Below are 16,168 nucleotides of genomic sequence, written 5' to 3'. Positions count from 1 at the left end.
TAATCGGCGTTTGTTCCTTGTGACAGTCTCTTTTATTTTTTTGGAGCTGGAATTAATCGACTCTGCTCTTGGCTTCACTTGGAACCATCTTTTTGGGTTTTATTTTGTTTCTCGCGAAGGACACTGAGATGGCTTGAGGAGGATTAGAACTGAGTGCCTGTATTTGCTCAGCACCCGCCCACTGTTATGTACAATGGACTTTAGTGTCGGTTTCTGTTCAGTGCATGCTGTCAGGTCGAATTTGGATTGAATTTGATGTCGGATTTGCGATGACCCGTGTTCTAAGCTTGAGGTGGGATGGCGTTTAATATTAACATTTGTTCTGTGCTGCGGCCACTGTTCTGGGGTGTAGTTAGTATGGATTTTAAGTTGGGTTTCTGTTCGTGGAAACGCCACTGTTATATGCTTAAAGTTGATGGATTTTAATGCCAGCATTTGTTTTATTTTTTTGCCTCTTTGTGAAGAACAGTTGGGCAGAAGGACAGAAGGGCAGACGCTATTTTGTTGTAGTTTATAACTTTGTTCCTCATTCATGAGATACCTTATAAATTGTATTATCAAAGTACTATGAGAAAGGGTCTGGAGATTTTTCCTCTGGTTGCGTAGTAATTGTAACGCTTGTTTTTAAATTTCTAATTTAAGACTTTTTCATCAAAAAATATTTCTCTGCAATCGACAGTATTACACAACAATCTTTTATTAAGGGTAAAAATATTGCACTTTACATATCATTATAACCATCAATCTCACTCATATAAATACTATCACCGTCATCATGATCACCATTAATGTCATTTATATCGTCATCATTATCTCCATTAATGCCATTTATATCGTCATCGTTATGAACAGAAATGTCATTTATATCGTCATCATTATCATCATTAATGCCATTTATATCGTCATTGTTATTACCATTTATGTCATTTATATGGTCACAGTTATTGCCATTAATGGAATTTATATCGTCATCAGTATCACCATTAATATCATTTATGTCGTCATCGTTATGAACATTAATGTCATTTATATCGTCATCATTATGAACATTAATGTCATTTATATCGTCACCGTTTTCATCATTAGTGTCATTTATATGGTCATTGTTATTACCATTTATGTCGTTTATATGTTAATGTCATTTATATCGTCATCATTATGAACATTAATGTCATTTATATCGTCATCGTTATGAACATTAATGTAATTTATTTCGTTACCGTTTTCACCATTTATGCCATTTATATGGTCATTGTTATTACCATTTATGTCATTTATATCGTAATCGTTATGAACATTAATGTAATTTATATCGTCATCGATATCACCATTACAAATACGATTATCCTCACTTTTAATCATTTTCTTAGCAATGCCAGGATCATTAGCATCATCTGTGCCGTGTCAAAATCACCATGATTGTAATTATCACAACCATGATATTAAGGGCCATCATCACTGTTATGAGCAATATGATAACCACCACCACCATCGTGATCATCAGGACCAGCAACACCACCTCTATGATTACCGCCATTTTCCTAGCCAGTAGCATGAACATTATTAGTATTGTTATTGCTATTCTTGTTGCTGCTGTTGTTGTTGATGTCACTGTTTTGAACTTGCCTGTCCTATCACTCCACTTGATGTTTAGTGCAACAATTCAATGTAGATCAATGAACCTAATCTGTCACTACTTTGGACGAATCCAGTTGAATTGTCTCCCTTATAAATGTGTCCATTTGTCATATTTAGTACGCTTGTGATTGGAACTCAATTCAGCTGAAGTTTTTGACTGAGCGTCTGAACCTAAACAGTAAATTTGTGATAAACTGGCAGACTATAAGCCTGTAACGTTGTAATTTTCTTATGTGCATTCATTTTATTTGTATTTTAATTTTGACAGTAAATAACGTCAGTTGCACATTATTTTCTTTGCTGCTGTGGCAGATATTTAACAATTTAACAACATTCAAAGGGCTTGTTGTAATTGACTCTGTTTTACTGAACTAGCTGCAGTCTTGTATTCGGACTATCTCTGCTATAATCTTATATTTCACAGTCGATCAAAGATACAAATATATTTTTAATGGACTTAAAACAAGACAGACGCATCAAAAGTGTAATATACTTCACTTTAAAAGAGAAAACTTTTGTTTGACAGTTTTGCCAACAAGCAGGTTTGGACATAGTTATAACTTGTGTCAAATGTAAATGGACAAGAGATTCTTAAAGTGAGATATTAACATTCAATTTCAGAGGACTAAATAACCAATATATAATTTACAATTTGAGATTCAGATTTCCTCGACGTTACAATTTACTTATGATGCAAAGGAACTTGGTTTTAAGTGCTAAAACTTTTTTTATGCTATTATTTCTGATCTATCTATCTATCTATTTTTGTTCCCATTCAGAAGTAAGATAATAACTTATTTTGTCGCCAGTACCATGATAAATTTGATTTTATCTGTGAATAAATGTTAGTGTTCTAATGAGTAGATTTTATAATTAGTATTATTGTCATCATTATCATCCTCCTCCTCCTCCTCATCATCATCAATTACATTAGTAGAAACATGAAATGATTGACTACATGTGAAAATATGCGTCTGGTAAAGTTACTGAAATTCTTTATAAAAGGGATTGGATTGAAAACCATATTTTTAAAAAAAAATGATTCTACACTTATACTTGAAGGCGGTCACCTTTTTTTTACAGACACCATAGTAACTACCCTCTGATGGGCCCTAATCTTGTTCTTTGCTCTGTATTAACTTCCTGGTCTATTTATAACATTCCTTGAACACGGTACAGAAATTGCATGCACAAATAAGCTCACTTTTGGAAAACAAGAAGAATTCTATAACTCTTTTAGATGATACAATGGTAAGTAAAACTTTAGTAACAAGTAGGAATTCTACATTTTTTTGAAACGACGACAATTTCCAGTATTCAAGCACAAATGAACCTCAAGTAGCAGTCAGGTCAGTGTACATGTGTATGTTAAGTTGTCATGCTGGCACACCAGTGTATTGATAGAGCTTGCCTACACGAGTCGAGATTAGGCATTTATTCTGACATTTATTTTATTTGTAGGTTAGGTTTCTTCCAGATATTTAGATCTCTGCAGAGATCGTCTGGTATAAAACTCACCTGACATGTGCATATCAGTTTCATTGGACGTATGTTGTACATAGATGAGGGAAGGTGGGTGGGTGGGTGGTAGGAGATAATGACTAAGTCAATCATCCAAATAATGCTCTCTCTCTCTCTCTCTCTCTCTCTCTCGTTTAAAACTTCATTTTCCTAAGGATATGACCATTGTGTTATCATTGCATAGAAGGTTCTACTTTCATTTTTTTTTCCAAGTTTAAAATTTACAGGTATGCCAAGATGTATGATCGTGTGTGTGTGTGTTTGTGTGTGTGTGTGTGTGATTTGGATTTTTAACGTAGCTTTAACAATGTTTCAACCTTATCGCTACGATGTCTGCAGTGTGCCGGTTTATAGTGATGTTTAGCACTGGGGCATCATGCCACAGACATGTAGCATGATGTTCCACCCAGTCACATCATCCTGACACCAGGCCGACAAGTCCTAACACTAACCTCTTAATGCTGAGCGCCAAATGAGGCAGCTGTTAGTACCATTTTTATAAGTCTTTGGTATGACTCGGTCGGGGATCGAACCCACGACATCCCGCATCCGAGGCGGACGCTCTAACCACTAGGCCACCGGAGCGGTTATGTATGATCGTAGGATCTTTTTCACATAAGGTCGATTAGAATGATCTTCTTTGTTTCTCAACGATAATAAAAGTTATACTGACCATGATTGAAAATATGAATTTAACAACCTAATTTAATTATATTGTTGACAATTCACAGCAAACCACCGATCTCCTTCTCTCCCTCTCTCTCTCTCTCTCTCTCTCTCTCTCTCTGATATAATCTGATGATGGAACAACGAAAGTCGCCATACAAAAATAAGTTAAGTTATATTCCTCCAACTTCAAAATATCCCCAAAATGTAGCTTATTGGATTAAGCAATCATCAGAGTGGTCACTACCTACCCAACCGGGATTGGGAGGGCGAAAATTTAATAGTCCGATATGATACAGCAAACTCCATTATAGCTTCAAATTCATCTGTGAATAAATCTAGGTGCTATAACGTGTATTTATTATTATTATTATTATTATTAACTATAGTAGTTACTGCCTTGGCCTCCCTCCTGACCTCTCCGGTGGCCTAGTGGTTAGAGCGTCCGTCTCGAATGCGGGTTCGATCCCTGACCGAGTCATGCCAAAGACCTATAAAAACGGTACTAACTGCTGCCTCGCTAATCGCTCAGCATTAGGAGGTTAGTGTTAGGACTGGTCGGCCTGGTGTCAGGATAAAGTAACTGGGTGGGACATGATGCTACATGTATGCTACACGATGGCCCAGTGCTAGACATCACTATAAACTGCCACGCTGCAGACATCGTAGCGATATGACTGAAAAATTGTTAAAACTACGTTAAAAATCCAAATCACTCTCACGCTTTGCACATGCGGCTAGGCAAGCAGCATTGAATGGACGATTGCGGTGGAGAAATTTATATGGCAGAGGTAATAAAAAAGATGAATTGGCAAAAAAGAAATCGCATTCAATCAGTTATTTGCAGATAAGTAGACGCCAGTTTTGATTGTATTAGTCACAATTGTGTCACTTTAAGAGGTACTGAGTGTTAATTTAAAGTTTCACTATGCAATACTGACATTTTCAACCATTATGTATGAGTGGGGTGGTGGTGATGCAAAGGTGAGATATTGGGATTTCGTATTGTTGTGCTTTAATTGTGCCAGAGATGCTGTATTTCAATAGAGTTTGATCGATTGAGTTTAAACTGTTAGTTCAACATTTTCGAATTTACCAATCTGCCAAGCAGTTTAAAAGGCATAAGTGGAACATTCGTATAGTCTTAGCGTTTCTATCTTTATTGTTAAGAAAAAAAAAACTTTTCCTAGTTACGTTTTGATGGCCACGACTGGAAATCTGGATAAGTCGCGTATTAATATTGGTACAACTTGAATACATGATCAGAGAATAGATTTAGATCTTAAAGTGAGATTAGTAATTTATTTTGGCATCTATTTTATTTTGCAGGCTTGGCTTCTTTCAGATAATATAAGATCTCTTGCACATATTTGATGCATACAAATCACCAGGTTTTTACACAATAATGTGAATGGGACTATCTTCTGCATAGAACAGGGTGATTAGCAGCAGAAGGCGGCGATCTTAAGCAATCTTTCAATAACTCTCCCTCTCCCTTCCTCCGTCCCTCTCTCTCTCTCTCTCTCTCTCTCTCGTTTAAAAAAAAAAAAGCTTGATTCTTCTAAGGCTATGAACTTTGAGTTATCATTCCGTAGAAGGTTCCACTTTCATTTTATTTTTTCTAAGTTTGAAATTTACAGGTATGCCAGGATCTTATGAACAAAAGATGGAGTAGAATGATTTTAGTTTCTTAGATGATAATACAAGTTAAACTGACCATGATTGAAAAGATGAACACGAATTAAACAGCCGAATCTGATTATATTTTTGACTATTCACTGCAGAACCACCTATCTGTCTGTCTGTTTGTACGTCTCTGTCTCTCTCTCGCTGATATAATCTGATAGCTGAACATTGAAAGTCACCATACTGAAATAAGTTATGTTATATCCCCAAAACCTCAAAATATCACCAAAATTTAAGTATCGATTAAGCAATCAGGAGAGTGGTCAGTACCTACCCAACCGGGGTGGGGAGGGGGATAATTTAGCAGTCCGATATGATACAGCAAACGCCATTATAACTGCAAATTCATCTGTGAATAAATATAGGTAATATAATGCGTATTTATTATTATTATTATTATTATTATTAACTAAAGTGGTATTTTGCCTTGGCCTTTCATGATGCTTTGAACACGAGGCTAGGCAAGCAGCATTGAATGGACGATACCGCTGGAGAAATGCAATAATGCAGGGATAATAAAAAAAAACAGATGAATTAGCAATAAAGAAATCGCTTTGAATCAGTGATTTGCAGATAAGTAGCCACCTGTTTTCGGTTGTATTAGTCACAACTGTGTCAGTTAAAGAGGTACTAAATGTTAACTTAAAGTTTCACTATTCAGTACTGACATTTTCAAACAGTATGCATGAGTAGACTGATGGGGTGGCGCATAGGTGAGATATTCTGTTTAACCCTTAGTTCAACATTTTCGAATGTACCGATCTGTCAAGCATTTAAGAAGGCATTAGTGGAACATATGTACAGTTTTAGCGCTTCTATCTTTATTGTTTAGAAAAGTAAACTTTTGCGGGTTACGATACGATAGCCATGACTGGAAATCTGGATAGGTCACGTATTAGCATTGATACTACATGAATACATGCTATATCTTAAACTGAGATAAGTAATTTATTTTGACATCTATTTTGTTTTTGATGGTTAGGCTTCTTTAAGATATTATAAGATGTCTTGCAGATATTTTATGCATACAAATAGCCAGATTTTCACACTTGATTCTAAACGGGACTATCCTCTGCACACACCATGGTGGGTAGTAGCAGAAGGTATCTATCTTAAGCAATCTTTCAATAACTTTCCCTCTTCCTCTCTCCCTCCTGCTCCCCCCTCTGGCTCTCTTTGTCTACCTGTCTTTGTCTGTCTCTCTCTGAAACAAATTCATTTCCATAAATCTATTGCCTTATCATTCTATACGGATTTTCCACGTTTTCTCTTTATTTATATTTAGCATATTCTAATTTGCAGGTAAGACACATAATTAGATTGTATGATCTTTTTCATCATTAAATGGAGTTTAATGGTCCGTATAGTTTATCAAAAGATAATACAAATTATACTGGCGATGATTTACAAGGGAAATACGAATTTCCAGATTCAATATCATTGTTATGTGAATTTCAGTTTTCTTACCGTTGTTAATATTGGCTGCTCTCTTACATTCCAAAAGTTTAAAAATGCACTGTATGTATTCTCATAATTAGAGTTTGTGTGCGAAAAGAAAATTATTATCACCTGACATTTCTTAGAGGAATTGTATTATCCAGGATGATTCAAGGGGTGTAGCATCCTATAAGATTGAGATTAAATGTATATTCCGCTCTTTCAAAGGTCATTATTATTATTATGAAATATGTACAGCCATTATTCCGCGGGGAAATCTTGAGAATAGTTTAACGAAACTTTTTTGCTCATTGTGCGAAAAACACAAAAACAAAAACAAAAAAACAAACAACTATATTATGTGATCGGGTCCTGCTGGATATAAAGTGTGCGCCTATGTACTTGTTATCATTCTGCAAACTTAAACTTATCTGATTTACTTCCACGTCTATACAATGTATTTCTGGAAAATCCACACTTAACACCGTACGACTGAATAGGTTACGAAATCTTTCTAAAATTACAGATATACCTGTTTTTATTATATGCTCATTATTGTCTCCTTTAACTTTACATTGTCATAATCGTGTAATATTTCACGATATTGCACACCGTCATATTGCACTCACGTGTACGACACATGTGCCCAATAGTGTATTAGGAATTACTTTGTAAACAAATCATGTACACTCATGTAGTTGACGTTTTACGTTTTCGTTGATTAAATTTGTTTCTGAATGAACTAAAGCAGATGTTTCGTGGATTGCCACATACCAGCTGCTTTGCAATATTACGCGTTAACTTTCTTGATACAATGTTTCGGATTTAGACTAGCGATAGACGCCAGACAGGTCATACAGTTGCTGGATACCTACAAATAACTCGCAAGTGACAATACACAAACGTGTCTTCTTTACCTGGTAATAAGAATGGCAAAAAATATACTTAGTTTTACATCCTGAATTTCCTCAAAATGTACTTTCCTAGTTCTGCAAATCCGAATTACATGAGCCATGTCATGGGTTCTAAAACTTGATTAGACATTTCGAAATTGTACTTTAATTTCCACTACATTCCAAGTGCAATTACATCGTCCTTACTGCACTCAGATTGAAATGAACAGCGTATTCCATAGCGTCTTTTTGATAATTACAATTGAAAGACTTCATATTTTTCCCACATTATGATTCCAAACATTCAATGACAACAAAAACACACTTGCAGATGTCAACACGCCGCTCCCTCGCTGATGAAATCAGATATATTTCATGTAGAATTGACACAGATAAATCCAGTCCATAATCACGAAATTTAGTAAAATCGACATCATCATCATCTTTATTTCCTTCCATGGAAGATTACATGATATAAGAATAAATCATCTGAATACAATCAATAAATATTAAAAAAAAATAAAAAAAATATTCTATATTAGAATACAAATTCTTACACAATATCAATCAACAAAGTGTTCGTCAACTCATAAGTTAAAAGTTTCAGTACCTTATTTACAGAAGATAGCTGTACACTGCATGACAAAGCATGCTGCATACAGGACGAATAGGTTGGAGTTTTCTTTGTCGATTACTCCTGATGGTAACCTTTTACCTAAAAGATATTGTAGTTGCAGCTCATCTTCTGCATTATATAACGTAATGTGCAGGCTCAGGGGAAATTTATCAGTAAGGAAATCCCAGAAAGAATTTCGAAAGTTCGACATATAAGGACAACTAACACAACAATGAAGTATCAAGTCTGTATAAACATTCCCACATGTAATACACATATCAAGCTGTGTTTGTGGAACAGCAGCCCATAGTTTAGCTACATATGTAAATACCTTAGTGTGTTGTCTGGTTTTAGCCAAGTGCCACACTGAGGCAGGTCGTAAGTATTCGTGTATCGAAGAGAATCTATCAAAATCTGCTTGATTAGACATACGAACTCTCCAGAGGCTATTTTCAAGACCAACAATTTTTGACCTTACAATTTCTTTCCAATTATATTTATCTGGAATTTCAGAATGATGTAAATAATCAGTTAGATACCCGAGCAAGTCAATTTCTTTGAAGTATAATATAAATTTGAAATTAACCCGCAGCTTGACATGCATCCGCTCAAAATGAAGTGAAATAACGCAACGTTAAACACACGTTTAGTATGTACATTGTTAGGCATCAAACACAATCTGTGTAAAAACATCAATTTTCTTCTATCAATTTCGGACTGCGCTGATGTCCATCCTAGCATTCCCAGGGCAATGTCTGATCTTGTATGTATTGGAAAACCTTGTAAATGTTTGGCAAAATACCTCAGAGTTTTATCCAATAAAGCGAGGTCACATTTTGAAATGTTACACCATAATTCACTTCCATAAAACATTGAAGGGAAAATTACCTTTTTAATTACATTTGCAGCAACCAAAGGATTTAAACCATTCGGTTTAATGCCAATACCAAATAGACCGTGAAAAGATTTTTTCCCTTTCTTGCATGCATCGAGTATTGCGTCATGCGACGTCAGCTTTGAGTTAATCCGGTGACCCAGGTGTGTTGCCGAATCGGTTACCGGCAAACATAACGGGCCAAGATACCATTTCATATTGATATGATTCTTGTATTGGGGTCCGAAAATGATAATGTATGACTTTGTGACACTAAGCTCGAATCGTCACTTATTACTATAGTCGCATGCTATATCTAACAGCTTTTGTAGATTGCTAGGATATATAGCCAAAAGTGAAATATCATCAGCTAGGGTTGGATTTCCCACAGCTAAGGATCCAATCTTTGCTCCAAATCCACTATTTTCTAACTGTAGCAGCAAATCATTTATAAATATTGTGTGCATCAAGGTTGACAAAACACCCTCTTGTCTCACTCCTTGGCCAATTGAGAACCAATCTGAAAATTGCCCATTTACAAGAACTTTACTCTGTAAATTTGTATACATGTTAAAACAATATCAAAAGGGATTTATCCGTAATTCCCAACGTGAATAATTTAAAAAGCAGTCCTTCGTGCCACACGGTATCAAATGCCTTTTTTTTATCAAGAAAAGCAGCAAAAACCCGTGAACCCATGTTTACATTATGTTGTACTGATTGCAACAGCACAAAACTCGCTGTTGTGCAGCCTAAACCTTTTTGGTAACCATGTTGTTGTGAACTGGGTATACTAGAATTAGTATCTTTGAGCCAAGTTACCAAACGTTCATGACTAATTTTCTCAAAGGTTTTGTAGATAACAGGCAGTAAAGTAACAGGCCTGTAACTTTCGAGGGAGTTCTTTGATTTTCTGTTACCTTTGTACAGTGGTATTACTAACCCTTTTTTGCAATCTACAGGTATGTAAGATTGATCAATCATCCGAGTAAATACAATTGTCATACACTCGATGAGGTAGTCGCTGCCATAGATCAAATGTTCATTGCAAATTTGATCATGGCCCGATGCTTTTGATTTCTTTAGACCTTTAATGATTTCTCTTACTTCGTTTAAACTGATACTGGTCTGTAAGGCCTCGATATGGCTTACTTCGTCCTGTAGACCCCGATTTAATTCTCTCTCTATAAATTCATAAAAGTTTCCGTCAAAACTATGGTTTAAATTCGGCGTGTGAATGTCCTCATAGTATCTGGCAAAGCCATTTGCGATGGAATCATCATCACGGACACCATCAGTTGATAATTCCTGACAAAAATTTATATTGTTCCCTCTCTTAATGTTGATCATTTTCCAAAAGTGTCTTACATCGCATTCATGTGCTTTTTCAATTTCTTCATACACCTCCCCCATATATTTTTCCACAGCCAATTTTTGAACGTTTCTAAAGTCTCTCTTCTTATCTGTATATTCTCTGTAAGAATTAAATTGACTACCCCTCGGTCTTCCCTCATTTATCCAAGTATACCTAGCTTGTCTTTGAAGTTTATGAGCTTTTTTGAGTTCATTTGACCAGTATGGTTTGGCATGATAATTGAATTTAGACTTTGGAAGCGCGATGTCGCTTGACTGCTGTATTGCATTAACAATGTGTCGGTAAAAGCTATCAACATTGTCCGAAATAGTATCTATATCTAAAGTTTTCAGGCGAAGGTCCAGCTCATATTGATAGTTTTTCAAGATATCAGCGTTTAATTTGTTCCAGGCTATGTTGTTTCTCTTCATAGGCTGTCTGAAGTCTCTCCCACAGGTCACTGTACGAAGGGAAGTAAGGATAGGGAGGTGGTCAGATATCACGTGCTCTTCGTGATCTGAAACAATGTGCACACTTCGTAATCTACCTATGCATTGATCCGACAGTACAAAATGATCAATCATCGCTCTTGCTGGGGTGAATGTATAACGGGAACCAGTGCATATTATTAAATGTCCAGCACTCACTAGATTATTATATCGCAAAAACTCATGAAATACTCTGTCTTTGTAATCTCTGAAAGTGTCTGGTTCAGCTACTGCATTGAAATCACCAGTAAAATACACGTCCCCCAGCTGTGAGTACTGATCATAGAGATTTTGAATCAACTCAATTTGCGCTTTGTAACAATCTATGCCATATAATAGGGTCGGCATATATGCACAAAAATATATACATTTTGCATATCGGGAAATTTAAATTCTATGCCAACAACTCTGTCACTATTAACTTCATCTATAAAGTTAGCATATCTCATGAGAGAAGTTTTGCAGAAGATTGCAACTCCTCCTTTACCACATTTTATTAACGTGCTATTAGAGGAAATATCCTCTGCCTTAGCAGTGCATTTATAATCAGAACGAATAGTATCGCAAAATGGAAGTATGTGCTGTAATAGTTTATGTTCAGTTACGCAAGCTACGTCAACATTATATTTATCCAGCATTGCACTAAAGCTAAGAGCAGAGGACATAATTCCTCTAACATTCGAGGTCAGTATATTAAGATTCATATTAACTTGCAATATAGGCATATTAATACTTATGCATCGTGAAAGCAGGACTAAAATGACAAAGATGACAAAACACATTAACTTACGACAGAACATAATGGCAAATTTATGAACAATTAACTGTCACCCTAGTCACGGAATATCGCATCCTGCACCTTCATTTGCCTCCTGATCGCGATTGCTAATCCTGTCTCGCCAAGACTGATTCCCATACCACCTTCTTACGTAAACACCTTTTGGCCATGTTACATCATTTTCAACAGTGTTGCAGTCTGAATTTATGCAGTCAGCTTGGCCGATAGACAATTACGTCTACTGTGGATAAACTTTATGGATAACGGATCTATATCGTATTCTTTCAAGAATTTACCGAGGCCTTCAGCAGTAGATTTGACGCCAATGCACCCACATAAAAGCGCCTTGTTCTACGTCTAACTACACCTTCAAATACAACATTCTCATTATTGTCATCAACATCCTCATGTCCAACAATACTCTCTGAACCTATTTCTAAACCTGATTTACCAAATGATCTAGGTCTTTCTACCTGACCCCTAATAACGGTAGGTATCTTGCTAGGAGGGGTTTTCAAGTCAATACCTTTCACATTACTGTTGCTAGTAATCGGATGCCTAACGTTCTCTATCCTGGTCGAAGTCGAAGTCCCCTGTTCAGAAAGCCGTTCGGTGTGGGTTAACAGTTTATTTTGATTCCGAATGGGTGTGCGTACAACATTTGTCATATCAGGATGAACATTGGCTTTATAAATCTGTGGGATATTTCCATCGAAGGGGGCGATATGTCTTCTATCGAAAGTCTGTGAAATTATGTCCGAACTTTTTGAAACCAGAGTTTGCAGAGCACTGACCCCACTCTTTTCCAAAGTTGGTTGGGCCGTTACGCCGGTTCGTGACTCCACTGCCATTGTACCTGGTGTTGAGTCGTCAGCCTCAACCGACACGGGAGACAAACAGTTGGACACTGCAGTTCTGTTCTGAGATTCACTAGATAGGCAGCAGTGTGTATCGCAACCAGTTTTGTTAGAGTCGATCAAGACGGGAGATGAACAGTTAGACACATGAATCTTGTTCTGAGCAGCAATTGATGGAGAGCGTTGATCACCACATCCATTGGGACTACATGATAGGTTACTTACAGCTGGACGATTCGTGTGAAAGACATCCGCATAAGACATGGGTTTACTCAAAGATTTCATCAGCTTAACTCTTAGTTGCTCGGTGATGGTGTGGAGAGTTTCATTTTCTTTCATCTACACGCTTTGAGTAGTTTTCAGTGACTTAATCTCATTACGGAGCAGTTCTATTGTTTGAGATTGTGCCTGTACCTTATTGTTCACATCAGCACGGAATGCATTAAGGTCATTCATAGTCACCAATGTGATTTGGGTTGCCTTCAGAGATATAATCTCTTCTCTGAGCGAAACAACAGTTTGTTGTTGATGACCGCAATCAGTCTTGATTTCCGCTAGCGAGAGTCTTGCTGAATTAATCACTTGTTCTGCTTGCCCTGAGCTATGTTCATCGTCATGTTCACAATGTTCAGCTTGTACATTAGGGTTTGATTTCTTCATGCTAAAAATAGAATCGATCTCGCAAGGATCCCCTTTTATAAATATAGCTAAAGAATAACAATCCCTTGCATATTTTATTAAACTACTTACACCATTTCTGTTCTTTCTAACAACCAAATATCCAGACGGACAGCCAGGAAAACCTCGTGCTCTACTAAATAAAACTGACCTATACCAGGTTACAATATCTTCACTGTCGTGTGAAACCTCTAGCAATTTCTCAATATACATGTCTCTGGGTAGATTATCTAGTTCCTGATCAAGTCTTCTAATATAGTCCTGATTGGGAACCTGAGATATGACATCTTGATATGTTGGGCTGTTACAACTGTGACTCGAATCTTGGGCATCTCTGTCAAAACATGTATTGTCAACATTCTGTGTACTCGTGTACTGAGGTTGCGAGCATAGATCTGCCCTGTTTGCATTGTCAGGCTCATCACTCACCAAATCTGCATCATAAAAAGCATTTAAACCACAATTCCCATGTACAGTACAATCACCTTCATTTTCTGTTTCCAGTTCAGTATATTTCTTCCTGGAGCGAGTCTCATAAACAGAATTATCCATTGTTTGCACATAAGCACTGCAACGTCCATCTGAACAGTCCGCCATCTTGTTATTGTCCTCTTCTTGGTATTATTTCTTTGCTCTTGTTTTCCTGTTCCTTTTATTCTATTTTAATTGGTGATGGTGGTGGCCGCACTCAGTAGAACTTTTAAAATTATACACCAAGCCGGTTTTACACAGTAAACAAATCAAGCAAAGTGAGAGATAGTTTTCAAACTTGACTGAAAAAACATCAGATATATTTCATGTAGAATTGACACAGATAAATCCAGTCCATAATCAAGAAATTTAGTAAAATCGACAAAAATACCAATATCTATTCATTCCAGACCAAATGAAAAAGTTGTTGCAATGCGCACTCATTTACAACACGACTCTTAATTTCTTTCGAAAGTGATGTCTAGCGCACGATTAAGTTCAAGTTTATCTGGGCGGAGTTATGTGCGCATTAATAATGTTGTTGTGTACTGATGAATCTGCGGTTATGTATTTAGTTTGGAATACATCATTAATTCAGGTACTTTGTTTCTTGTAGTGCATTTTTGTTTATATAATTAAGCCTTAGGTAGAATAAGAAAATGAGCATATAATAAAAAGGTTATTGCAGTTGTATGGGAAAATATGAACTCGTTTTTGTCCCTAGGTCGCGCAGTATATCCATCAGAAAAACTCGTCTAAATTTTCCCATACAAATGCAGGAATCTATAAATCTCGATAGTTTTCTCCGGTGGTACGTACTAGGGTGTTTTTTTTCTCCATAGTACTAGCACTTCGGTATTTTCCATTAGTAAATACGGTACGAAATTCCCCAGCAATCTTATTTAATGACATTATCAGGATGCTTTCAGTTTTGATGACAAAATAATTCCAAAAATTATTTATATTTTCTGTACGAAATAAGGTGAATATGTCACAAATTAATATTTAATTAATCACGTATGCCAAAGTACTGCCGAATGAAATTTTTTGAAAGATATTCAGGTCAAACGTTACGACAAATGTCATTTCTTAGTTATTTGGTAATGCATGTTAATGTGTTAAGCACATGTATTATTATGTATGACTGAATTATCCAAAGATTTTCAGGAGATCATTTTTCTGCACATAAAGTGTCGTGAACACTTTACATTATGGCGTCTGTTCTTTGAAACTGGCTAATTACCCGGTATGAACATTATCTTTCAAACACCTACTATAAACCTATAAACAAACGAATAACTCATACATTCGGTTTGTTGCATTATATTTTTAATTGTTTAACCGATTCAGTGTATCCAATAGATTATTGTAAACTGTGACTGATAGGTTACTAACCGTGTTTTGTGCATTTTAATGTGGAATCCATGGCGCTCTCTATTATTTTATTTACTTATTTCTAAAAGTTAAAATCCGTTAAGTTTGTACATCGGATGGGACGGAGTGGAGAGAATGGTTATGAAGCCATTGTTGATTTTAAATTTTGGATCGGATATGATGCCGTTGTTTTCATGTATTCACAGTGTTTTTTCGGCAGAAAGTTATGAAATTTGCACTGTAGTCAGACATGCTATAGTGGCTTATAGTCTAATATGCTATAGTGGCATATAGTCAGACATGCTATAGTGGCTTATAGTCAAACATGCTATAGTGGAATATAGTCAGACATGCTATAGTGAATTATAGTCAGACATGCTGTAGTGGCTTATAGTCAGACATGCTATAGTGGAATATAGTCAAGCATGCTATAGTGGCATATAGTCAGACATACTATAGTGGCTTATAGTCAGACTTGCTATAGTGGCTTATAGTCAAACATGCTATAGTGGAATATAGTCAGACATGCTATAGTGGAATATAGTCAGACATGCTACAGTGGCTTATAGTCAGACATGCTATAGTGGAATATAGTCAAGCATGCTATAGTGCAGGGGTGGGCAAATTGCGGCCCGCGGGCCAGATGAGGCCCGCCACAGAGTTTTTTTGTGGCCCGCCAAGACATTCAAAAAAACCCGCCTTGAACTGAGATTTGCTTCCTGTGAGCGACCGAAAATTCGTCTCGTGTTTTCCATTAGGGCGGCTACGTCAATGCGCGTGCGCAGGCAGTGTAGATACGCACTTTTCCGGTTGGTCTGTTTCATTTCAATTTTGTCT

At 36.4% G+C, this 16,168-nt stretch overlaps 1 protein-coding gene across 1 annotated transcript in view; it reads left to right on the top strand.

Moving 5' to 3' along the window:
• Window positions 1–2,781: 2,781 nt before the first annotated feature.
• LOC149782197 (heat shock 70 kDa protein 12A-like) overlaps window positions 2,782–16,168 on the top strand; it is a 41,498-nt gene continuing 28,111 nt past the window's right edge. Inside the window, exon 1 of the mRNA XM_089935083.1 lies at window positions 2,782–2,889. Within this exon, the coding sequence (XP_089791209.1) occupies window positions 2,887–2,889 (3 nt within the window). The 5' untranslated portion in view covers window positions 2,782–2,886. The remainder of the gene's footprint in view (window positions 2,890–16,168) is intronic.

Source organism: Sinohyriopsis cumingii, chromosome 15 (assembly GCF_028554795.1).
Source record: "Sinohyriopsis cumingii isolate HCF-2022 chromosome 15, ASM2855479v2, whole genome shotgun sequence".
NCBI classification, from domain to species: domain Eukaryota; kingdom Metazoa; phylum Mollusca; class Bivalvia; order Unionida; family Unionidae; genus Sinohyriopsis; species Sinohyriopsis cumingii.
This window is presented reverse-complemented; position numbering and strand designations above follow the sequence as displayed.